Here is a 12,279-nt window from a genome sequence, read left to right as displayed (position 1 = left end):
TATATATATATATATATATATATATATATATATATATATATATATATATATATATATATATACATATTCCTACCCTCACTTAACTCCAGGAGTCAGTGCCATCTTGCGACAACCCCGGGCATTAAAAGGACATAAGAAAAAAAAAAATGTTAACTTTCCGGACGCTACTTCCTCGTTTATAGAAAACGACATGTTCCTACATTTAAAAAAAAAAAAAACGCGAGCATTAGTTCTTCCTCCATGGAAAACGGAACCTTCCACTACCTCCCACACAGAAAACGTTACTTCCTCATATACATAAAAAACGTTACATCCTACGCACTTCCTCTCACACAGAAAACATTACTTTCCAGAACATAGAAAACGTTAAAAAAAACATTCCTTTCCTGAACATAGAAAACGTTAACGACTCCCCCCACAGATAGCAGTGCCTCCCAACACAACGCTGTAAACGTTACCTAACTGCAACACATAGAAAACGTTTCTCTCTCTCTCTCTCTCTCTCTCTCTCTCTCTCTCTCTCTCTCTCTCTCTCTCTCTCTCTCTCTCTCTCCCCATAACAGAAACCTTTTACGTTCGCAAGCAACCGTTTCACATTTTCTCCTGAAGCAATTTTTTTTCCCCATGTGTGACTATGGCTGGCTTCCTGAAATATCCTTTTAAGAAGAGATCATTGGCCAAAGGATCCTCTTTGTCCTTCCTGAAATAACGGAGAGATGAACATGAACGAATGAACAGAAAACGGAAGCCAGCCAGCCAGCCTCCTCCCTCGCCCCCAAGCTACCCTTCGCGCTTGTTTAAAGACACCGCGGAGGTTTAAATGGCTCCCGCATCTCACACGTCCCGTTTTCTCTCCATGACGTGTGAGGGTAGCCCAAGTGACACACGCACGCTTTCCTGAAAAGCGGTGGGTTCCGTCAGAGGACGAGGGGGGGGGGGGGGGGGGGAAGAGGAATTGTATTACCGAGAAATGTAATTCAACGGAGTTATTTTCCAAAAGGAATCTAGCGCCGTGTCTGGCCCTGCTCATTAAAGGAAGGAAGGTAATTAAGAGCGCACGAACGAGCCAGTATCTTACCTACAGTGGAAAGACAAGAGGAAATAATTATGAAAATGGTCGACGTAAAATTTTAAATGTTACAAATAAAGATTATTGTTAAAATGGGGCTTATATATATATATATATATATATATATATATATATATATATATATATATATATATATATATATATATATATATATATATATACATATTTCTCAAAGGAAGCTGATGAGATTACTATTACATTTTAAGTGTTATGTTTTCCTGCTCTACTCTGCAACACAGAACAAAGGATAAGAACAAAAAAATGAACTCTAAAGTTCTTCCGTGTTATATCCTGCACACCATCACCGGTCGAGAACAACAGGGAAGACGTACAATGAACAGTTGAACATTTTGAGAACAGTTACGAGAGGGAGGGAAAAATTGATGTACATCATTATAGATTAATAGTTAAGGTTTTAGCTTCTGTGAATGAGACCCAAACTTAAGTTAATTAGAAAGTTAACTCTATTCACTCTATCTATCTCTCTTTCTCTCTGTTTATTCTACCTCTTTCTTTCTCTCTCTCTCTGTCTCTCTTTCTGCCTGTCTGCCTGCCTGAGTGTCGAGTGTCGAGACGATCAAGGTAAATAAAGAGATTATATCCTGACTCCCTTGCATTTCCTCGTGTGATGTACGTTGTTAAAGTCAAGACAGGTAACTGAAACCACTTTGACCACCTTTGACCTTTGCCGAGGGGGGGGGATGGGGGGCAAAAAAAAAATGTAGAAACCAGTGGAATCTGACCTAATTCACGGAGTCGTTTGATGTTATATATATATATAAAAAAACCAAAACATATACGTATATAAAAAAAAGAGCCCCCCGCGAGAAACTTTATAATAAGAGCGATAAAGGATGTAGCTTGCGTCATAATACCTTTATATACAGAACACATCAGCTGACATTTGGCCCCGCCATTCAGCGGTGGGGTTATGTAGTGACATTCCGGGGGGGGGGGGGAGGTACATGTCGTGTGGAGGGGGGGATGGATGATAATGGGGGGGAGAGGGGGGGAAGGGATAGATGATGACGCATGCGCAGGAGACAGACTGATGACATGACTGACTCTCCCCCTACCCTACCCCCCTCCGTTTATATATATAAACTGTTAAGTGTGGCTGGTAGTGGTGTTGGTGGGGAGGGAGGAGAGGGGGTGTCCAGGGCTGTGGTGGGAGGGTCAGCACCGGAGGTCAGGTCATCGTCTGCGGGAGGACGCGCCACCTACCGTGTCTTCCCGCCATGCACACTGCGTCTCTCTCTATAAAAAGGCCCAGGCTGGCTCCCGCCTCCAGGATGGGCTCCGTACACTTGCCTTCCAGCCATGTCCAGGTGGCTTCCAGGACACAGGCACGAGGAGGAGGAGGAGGAGGAGGAGGAGGACGAGGGAGGAGGAGGAGGAGGAGGAGGAGGAGGAGGAGGAGGAGGAGGGGGAGGAGGAGGAGGAGGGACCTGCTTCCAGGCAAGGGCAAGGAGGTGTGGTGGTGGTGGAGTGTGGTCAAAAGGCCTGGAGAGCGAGGTATACCACCCTCTCCCCGGTCATCCCTCCTGAAGGAGTGGCTCTCCTGACCCCCCGGGGGAGGGGGGAGGGGGATAGAGGGACAACAGCAGGAGGAGGGGCGTCGTCGTAGCCCCGTGCGAACTCAGTAAGCTCCTCCCTCGGCAGGCGAGGGGGAGACAACTTACCCGAGGGGTAAGACTTGCCTCAAGATGGGGGCCATGTTGTCTTCCTCAGCATCCTTCCTTCCCCTACCCACACACACACACACACACCCCTCCCTCCCTCCCTTAGGCTCCCGTTGAGAGAGAGAGAGAGAGAGAGAGAGAGAGAGAGAGAGAGAGAGAGAGAGAGAGAGAGAGATTCTGACAGCTGAGTTCTTGCTGGTCCAGAGAGAGAGAGAGAGAGAGAGAGAGAGAGAGAGAGAGAGAGAGAGAGAGAGAGAGAGAGAGAGGAGGGGAGTTGGGTTGGGTGGTGCTGGGAGGGGGAGGAGGTTGTAGGGAGGTTGGAGGGAGGATGGCCCCCCCCCCCGCCCCCCCATGTTCACCTCCCCTTACCCAACACATCCTGAAAGAAAACTTATTAACTACTTGTCTGGTGGTGGGCTGCAGGGAAGAGGTGCTCCATCTCCCGTGGAATGGCTCACCTGTCACGTTTGTGTCTCCTGCTCCTCTTCTCCCACACACAACATTCATGCATCTTTTTTTTTTTTCCTTCCCTTCCTGTTTAAATCTGTTGGTTCGATACCCACTCCCACAGGGCCTCAGTATATACCATCAGAACTCTGGCACACTGCTGACGGGTTGGTGGGTGAGTTCGAGTCCCCATGTTCTTCAAAAGGTCTGGGAAGAAAACGGTCGTGGGTGCCCCTAGTGTGCGCAATGACGACTCAAATTAAAAAGAAAATGGGGAATGTTTTTTTTCCTCTCGCTTGAGATGCGACAGGAAGGGAAAAAAAAAGAAAACAGAGTTCAGACGGTGTTCATTTGGCAGCTTCGGTTCAGCACCTCTTGAACAAGACAGACTCCGTGGGTTTCAACTGTCGTCCTCGGAGGTTTAAGTCGTCGTGTTCAAGAGTTAGGTCGTTTATCACTACTAATGAGGGGGGGAGGTCGTTAACTTCCCCTGAGATGGTAGTCGTTCCGTTGATCTGGTGATTTCAGGGGGAGAGGGGAGGGGTGGGGTGGTTTCAGGGGTTGTGGGTCGTCTCTACCAGCTTCTAGAACGCCATTAAACGCCAGTGATCCCGCGTCCAACACACCTCCATGTCGTCCCTCTTAAGCCCTCCAAGGATCCACTGAACTGTTGGCGACCGCTGGGGGATCTCTGAGCGCCACGACACCTGGGGGCACGACCTCAGCCCACGCCATGGGTCTGTGTGTACACACGACTGGTCAACCGACCAGCGACGAGGAAACTACCAGACGACCAGGATGTTGTTCTCTTTACAACAGATGACACGCAAGGGGGGGGGCGAGTGTCCTCGAACCACCATGATCCCATGTCACATCAGGTCAAGCTAGCTAAAACCAGGTCACATCAGGTCAAGCTAGCTAAAACCAGGTCACATCAGGTCAAGCTAGCTAAAACCAGGTCACATCAGGTCAAGCTAGCTAAAACCAGGTCACATCAGGTTCAACCTATCTAAAACCAGGTCACATGAAGTCAACGTATCTAGCTCGCATAAAATAAAAACCCACAACCCAAATCTGACTTGCCTTTGTATGTTTACGTCAACAGAACAAGATCTAAGGGATAACAATTATTTCTCTTCTGATGTTTTTCTTTCTGGTTCCCCGTCACGTGTGACGCGTTAGTTCACCCGTCACACACGTATCATACAATGTCTGGCAAAATATGTAAATTCTCCCCAACATCCCGCCTGTGTAAATGTGTAAATGTGTCAGGATATGTGGGTCGAAGGCACACACACGATGTAAACACTACCCCCTCGTGTCTATCCCTCCCCTCCTCCTCCTCCCCCCCCCCCCGCTATACTATCCCTTCCTCTATCCTTCCCTATCCCGTCATCCACCCTCACCGTCCCTCTTAAAACCTCCTGTTCCATCGTTGGGTAAGGGGGGTTCAGGGGGTTGGGGGTTAGGGGTTGGGTTTGATGGGGGAGGGGGGGGGCCCTGACTCACCGTTGGGTTGGGTGGGGTGGTGGTGATCGGGGTGGGGGAGGAGGAAGCGGGGGGGGGTTAGGTTGCATCCGTGCATGGGGTGAGGGTGAGGTGTGAGGGTGAGGTGTGAGGGTGAGGTGTGAGGGTGAGAAGTGAGGTGTGAGGGTGAGGGTGAAGGTTGAGGGTGAGATGTGAGGGTGAGGTGTGAGGGTGAGGTGTGAGAGGTGAGGTGTGAGGGCGAGGTGTGAGGGTGAGGTGTGAGGTGTGAGGGTGAGGTGTGAGGGTGAGGTGTTAGGGTGAGGTGTGAGGGTGAGGTGTGAGGGCGAGGTGTGAGGGTGAGGTGTGAGGGTGAGGGGTGAGGTGTGAGGGTGAGGTGTGAGGGGTGAGGTGTGAGGGTGAGGTGTGAGGTGGCGACTCACCTGTCTTCGTCTGAGGTGGCCAGGGAGTGGTCCGACTTGCCCACTAGGTACCTGTTGCTTCCCTCCTTCCATGAGGCGAGGCACATCAACTCCTCAGCTGTGGACACAACACACACTCATTACAGTTACCGAATGACCTCATAATGCGAACTACTGGCCTCATAATGCAAGCTAATGGCCTCATAATACAAGCTACTGAACTCATAATACAAATGACTGACCTCACAATACAAGTTACTGACCTCATAACTCAATGGCCTCACAATACAAGTTACTGACCTCATAATACAATTCAATGGCCTCACAATACCAGTTACTGAACCTCACAATTCAAATCATTGACCTCACAAAGCAAGTCTGGTTAAATCTTGATAACAAAAATACAACTTCTTCTAAAACTACATTTCCTAGGGACAAGACTACAAGGTTCTAAACCTTATTATTATTACTATAATTATCATTATTATTACTATAATTATCATTACTATTACTATAATTATTATTATCATTATTATTATTATTATTATTATTATTATTATTATCATCATTATTACTATAATTATTATTATTATTACTATAATTATTATTATCATTACTATAATTATTGTTATCACTATAATCATTATCATTATTCAAACACTTAATGTTTTATGTTTTGTAATAAAACCTGAGCGAAGAACCTGAGGGTATAAGCTGTTATAAATATGATCATAACAACATAAACTTTAATAACAAATCTATGTTATCAAGGTATTTATATCTGTTTACTTTGTAGCAATGATAAACTGAACCAACACAGTGCTGTGGCACACGAGACTTGGCACCACAGTACTGTGGCACACGAGACTTGGCATCACAGTACTGTGGTACACGAGACTTGGCATCACAGTACTGTGGTACACGAGACTTGGCACCACAGTACTGTGGCACACGAGACTTGGCACCACAGTACTGTGGCACACGAGACTTGGCATCACAGTACTGTGGTACACGAGACTTGGCACCACAGTACTGTGGCACACGAGACTTGGCACCACAGTACTGTGGCACACGAGACTTGGCACCACAGTACTGTGGCACGAGAGACTTGGCACCACAGTACTGTGGCACACGAGAGACTTGGCACCACAGTACTGTGGTACACGAGACTTGGCACCAACACAGGGAGGATGGACACTCACTCGTGCTCTCCGTGCCCTGCACGTCCGGGCACGCCTGGTAGCGGAAGAGGATGCGCCAGTCCTCCGTGCAGGAGTCGACCGTGCTGAGCGGGTACGTGCACTCGGCGTGCCCCCGGCTGTACGTGAAGGTGTACGTGTGGGGGAACGGACAGGGTACAGGTGAGGCGCTCAGCCGGAACATGGAGTGAAGCTGCGCGTCGCCCGTCAGCAGCGAACACACGTACTCCAGCGAGTTGTTCACGTCGCAGTAAGCTGTTCGGGGAAGCCGAGAGGCAGTGAGGAGGAGAAGGAGGAGGAGAAGGAGGAGAAGGTCATCAATCCTGATCATCCAGGGTTGTTACGGGGTCATCAATTGATCATCATACACAGGTCACATTCTGTCCTCGGGGGTCATCATGTTGGATGTCGTGTGTGTGTGTGTGTCCTGAATGTCATCAATGGTAGCAATGTCATCAATGGTAGCAATGTCATCAATGGTATCAATGTCATCAATGGTATCAATGTCATCAATGGTAGCAATGTCATCAATGGTAGCAATGTCATCAATGGTATCAATGTCATCAATGGTAGCAATGTCATCAATGGTAGCAATGTCATCAATGGTAGCAATGTCATCAATGGTAGCAATGTCATCAATGGTAGCAATGTCATCAATGGTAGCAATGTCATCAATGGTAGCAATGTCAGCAATGGTATCAATGTCATCAATTCGTTGAACCGACTTATGGTCCATGTATACAAAATGAACTGACTAATGACATATTCATGTATACAAAATGAACTGACTAATGACATATACATGTACTCGTAAAACAAATTAATGACATTCGTTGAAAAGATTTATAACATACTGATGACACACACACACACACACACACACACACACATATTCACTTGATTGACAACACATATTATTCACTCTTGCTCGCTAAGTTCCCTATTGAATGAATTATACACCATCATTCATATATATATATATATATATATATATATATATATATATATATATATATATATATATATATATATATATATATATACATATATATATATATATATATATATATATATATATATATATATATATATATATATATATATATATATATATATATCAAGCTTGAATTCCTAGGAGCTGAATATCAAGAATTTATATTTTATTGACTATTTTTAATTTGGGACTCTCATTTTTCCCTTTTTAATGCCACTTAAGAATAATTTCTTTAAATTGCAGCCAATCATTGAAAATTCTCCTCGAAATCTCCGTGTAAGAAAATGATTTATTACTTAAAAGATTTTCCATCCGTTTTCTTTACCCCGTAAACCCATCTTCTATCCCTTTTCTATGACCCTTCATCCGTTTTCTAAACTGTTTTTTTTCTTTTTTTAAAGCATAAACCAATTTTCTGTTAATCTATGCCATTAAATCCCTCATCAGTCAACTAAAGTCAGTTCATTAATCCTACCATTGCTCATTAATCCTCACAGTCGTAGAACTGGCATATATAAATCCCCATAAAAAAAAAAATAATATATCCCCCTAACCAAAAATTAATTAACTGCCAGGATTTTAACCTGGAATCTTCTTAAAATGAAATGGTGTTCCATAAAATCCGGCTAATAAAATGAACAACAACAACAACAATAAAAATTATATATATATATATATATATATATATATATATATATATATATATATATATATTCAATAGAAAAAAATTGGGTTATGAAATGGTAACACACACACACACACAGACACACACACACAAAAACACACACACACACACACAGACACACACACACAAAAACACACACAGACACACACACAGACACACACAGACACATACACACACATACACACACACGCACAAAAACACACATACAAACATACACACACACACACACACACACACACACACACACACACACAAGAACTGTCAAGTGTTACTCCTTTGTCCCAGGAAAAAAAAATCGTGGTAAACTCTCTCTCTCTCTCTCTCTCTCTCTCTCTCTCTCTCTCTCTCTCTCTCTCTCTCTCTCTCTCTCTCTCTCTCTCTCTCTCTCTTACGACGGGGTACAAGCCCGTCGTAAGTGCTACGACAACTTACTCTCTTTGTACTGCAGGACGTTGTAGTGTTGTTGATGTATGACCAGACATCTGTAGCAGCCGTACATCCTGGGGATACAAGAAGGGGAAAATACAACATCGTCATAATGAAGATACACACACACACACACACACACACACACACACACACACACACACACACACACACACACACACACTGCCAGGTAGAGTTACGTACAGTTGTGGTTGATAATAATATCACACCACAAAGTAGGAGTTAAAAGGATGTTATAGTGAACAGTAGAGTTCATGTAAATTGTGGCAGCAGTGAACAACCCACAGTAGAGTGTGGCAGCAGTGAGAAAACCCACAGTAGAGTGTGGTAGCAGTGAGAAAACCCACAGTAGAGTGTGGCAGCAGTGAAAATCCACAGTAGAGTGTGGCAGCAGTGAAAAACCCACAGTAGAGTGTGGCAGCAGTGAAAAACCCACAGTAGAGTGTGGTAGCAGTGAGAAAACCCACAGTGGAATGTGGCAGCAGTGAGAAAACCCACAGTAGAGTGTGGCAGCAGTGAGAAAACCCACAGTAGAGTGTGGCAGCAGTGAGAAAACCCACAGTAGAGTGTGGCAGCAGTGAAAACCCCCACAGTAGAGTGTGCCAGCAGTGAGAAAACCCCACAGTAGAGTGTGGCAGCAGTGAGAAAACCCACAGTAGAGTGTGGCAGCAGTGAAAAACCCCACAGTAGAGTGTGGCAGCAGTGAGAAAACCCACAGTAGAGTGTGGCAGCAGTGAGAAAACCCACAGTAGAGTGTGGTAGCAGTGAGAAAACCCACAGTAGAGTGTGGCAGCAGTGAGAAAACCCACAGTAGAGTGTGGCAGCAGTGAGAAAACCCACAGCAGAGTGTGGCAGCAGTGAAAACTCACAGTAGAGTGTGGTAGCAGTGAAAAAACCCCCACAGTAGAGTGTGGCAGCAGTGAAAAGAAGAGTCACTTGACTTAAATGTACATTCCAGACCAATTTCCAACACCTGCTGACTTTACTTTGAACTCTGCTTGCAAATGACTGTGCACCACTGCACCACACCTTACCCCCACCCCCCTATCGCCTGTGTACATACGCTAATTAATCACCTAAATAAGCAGTGCTTCATTACCCAATTAAGAGTAATGATGGTGATTGGAGACATGACGCAATACGCAACCACTAACGATCGTACTACTACGCACGGGGAGCCTAATGGAGGTTAATTGCCACTTCCCTCCCTGGGTGTCGTTGCTAAGCCAAGATGCACGATGGAACGACCCTTGAACACGACGGTGCAACTCTTGAGCACGACGGTACACGACCCTTGAACACGACGGTACACGACCCTTGAACACGACGGTACACGACCCTTGAACACGACGGTACACGACCCTTGAACACGACGGTACACGACCCTTGAGCACGACGGTACACGACCCTTGAACACGACGGTACACGACCCTTGAGCACGACGGTACACGACCCTTGAACACGACGGTACACGACCCTTGAGCACGACGGTACACGACCCTTGAGCACGACGGTACACGACCCTTGAACACGACGGTACACGACCCTTGAGCACGACGGTACACGACCCTTGAGCACGACGGTACACGACCCTTGAGCACGACGGTACACGACCCTTGAGCACGACGGTACACGATCCTTGACCACGACGGTACACGACCCTTGAACACGACGGTACACGACCCTTGAACACGACGGTGCACGACCCTTGAGCACGACGGTACACGACCCTTGAACACGACGGTACACGACCCTTGAGCACGACGGTACACGACCCTTGAGCACGACGGTACACGACCCTTGAGCACGACGGTACACGACCCTTGAGCACGACGGTACACGACCCTTGAGCAAGACGGTGCACGACCCTTGAACACGACGGTACGACTCTTGAGTGTGATGGATTGTCGTCTGACCTACTTTCCTGTCTTTTTACAATGGTTGTAAATGAGAAGGACTACACATAACCTCAGTGTCACTGTAAATTGGCGTGTCCCCAATTTACAACTTACATAAAACATACATAAGGCAAGAACCAATTTACATGCAACAGTAAACAATTTACATACGACTTTAAAAAAAAGATACATACAATAGTAATTACAAAAAGGTAATAATGTAAAGAAAACACAACAGTAAATGATTTACATGAACTTGTCAACATTTTACATACCAAAAATACCATAAAAATACGCTGTAAATAAAAATTTATGAGGGAGGGGGTGGCAATTTAATCCTCCCCTCACCTTCTCAATTCGTCATGTAAATCATTTACACCACAACAGGTCACAGGATACAGTGAGGTCACTGTTTCCGCTCAACTGAACAATTACAATTAACTCTAATTACCTCTGACCGGAAATGACTAATTGAATTGGAGTTCGCACTACTTAACACGCGAGAGAAACATTTGGCTAACACCTGAACACTGGAACATGTGGAACGCTGCGGTATTTGTGCACTGGAACGCACCGTGACATTTGGACACCTGACGCAGCGTGATATCTGTACAACCTGTCGCAGCGTGACATCGGGACTCCTGACGCAGCGTGACATTTGGACACCTGACGCAGCATGATATTTGTACAACCTGTCGCACCGTGACATTTGGACACCTCACGCAGCGTGACAGTTTGTAAAACCTGTCGCAGCGTGACATCGGGACTCCTGACGCAGCGTGATATTTGTACAACCTATCGTACCGTAACATTGGGACTCCTGACGCAGCGTGACATTTGGACACCTGACGCAGCGTGATATTTGTACAACCTGTCGCAGCGTGACATTGGGACTCCTGACACTGGTACGCCAGGTGTGTGTGTGTGTGTGTGTGTGTGAGAGAGAGAGAGAGAGAGAGAGAGAGAGAGAGAGAGAGAGAGAGAGAGAGAGAGAGAGAGCGCAACCCTCCATGCAAGGATTAGCATCTTGACAATCGCTTTCGCAGTTCCTCCCCTCCCCTCCCCCCCTTCTCCGGGGTTTATCCCAACTCCCCCAGAGATTACTCCAAGCCCCCTCCCCCCCCCAAGGTACTATTCCCCCCACCCCCCATAATCTCAACCCCCCTAAGAAATTATTCCAAGCATCACCTGCGGTATCTGTTGAATTCATTACCTCAATACAGGTTCATTCCAGCGTTTCACAAACACGCCGCCCGGTTCATTCCGGCGTTTCATAAAACACGCCGCCCGGTTCATTCCGCCGTTTCATAAAACACGCCGCCCGGTTCATTCCGGCGTTTCATAAAACACGCCGCCCGGTTCATTCCGGCGTTTCACAAACACGCCGCCCGGTTCATTCCGGCGTTTCATAAAACACGCCGCCCGGTTCACTCCGGCGTTTCATAAAACACGCCGCCCGGTTCATTCCGGCGTTTCATAAAACACGCCGCCCGGTTCATTCCGGCGTTTCACAAACACGTCACCCGGTTCATTCCGGCGTTTCACAAACACGTCACCCGGTTCATTCCGGCGTTTCATAAAACACGCCGCCCGGTTCATTCCGGCGTTTCACAAACACGTCACCCGGTTCATTCCGGCGTTTCACAAACACGTCACCCGGTTCATTCCGGCGTTTCACAAACACGCCGCCCGGTTCATTCCGGCGTTTCACAAACACGCCGCCCGGTTCATTCCGGCGTTCCTTCCTCCCAAAACCTCTTCCTTCGCGGGGGGGGGGGGGGTTGTTCCGCCGTTCCACAGTCGGGTGGGGTGCCAGGATCGCCTGGTGTACCACTATTGATCAGACTCGGGTCACTATATTAAAGTGGGGGTCCCACATCACAGCTGGGATTGTCCCAGAGCATGTGGGGGGGGAGGGGGGGTCCCACATCACAGCTGGGATTGTCCCAGA

At 46.8% G+C, this 12,279-nt stretch overlaps 1 protein-coding gene across 1 annotated transcript in view; it reads right to left on the bottom strand.

Moving 5' to 3' along the window:
• The window catches only part of LOC139746561 (uncharacterized), a 251,084-nt gene that overhangs the window by 11,164 nt on the left and 227,641 nt on the right, over positions 1-12,279 (bottom strand). Inside the window, exons 4-6 of the mRNA XM_071657920.1 lie at positions 8,416-8,483; positions 6,308-6,559; positions 5,127-5,223 (exon numbers count right to left, since the gene is read on the bottom strand). Coding sequence (XP_071514021.1) covers positions 5,127-5,223; positions 6,308-6,559; positions 8,416-8,483 — 417 coding nt within the window. The remainder of the gene's footprint in view (positions 1-5,126; positions 5,224-6,307; positions 6,560-8,415; positions 8,484-12,279) is intronic.

This window comes from Panulirus ornatus, chromosome 65 (genome assembly GCF_036320965.1).
Source record: "Panulirus ornatus isolate Po-2019 chromosome 65, ASM3632096v1, whole genome shotgun sequence".
Classification (NCBI taxonomy): Eukaryota; Metazoa; Arthropoda; class Malacostraca; order Decapoda; family Palinuridae; genus Panulirus; species Panulirus ornatus.
The sequence above is the reverse complement of the archived record's forward strand: the minus strand, read 5'-3'. Positions and strand labels throughout refer to the sequence as shown.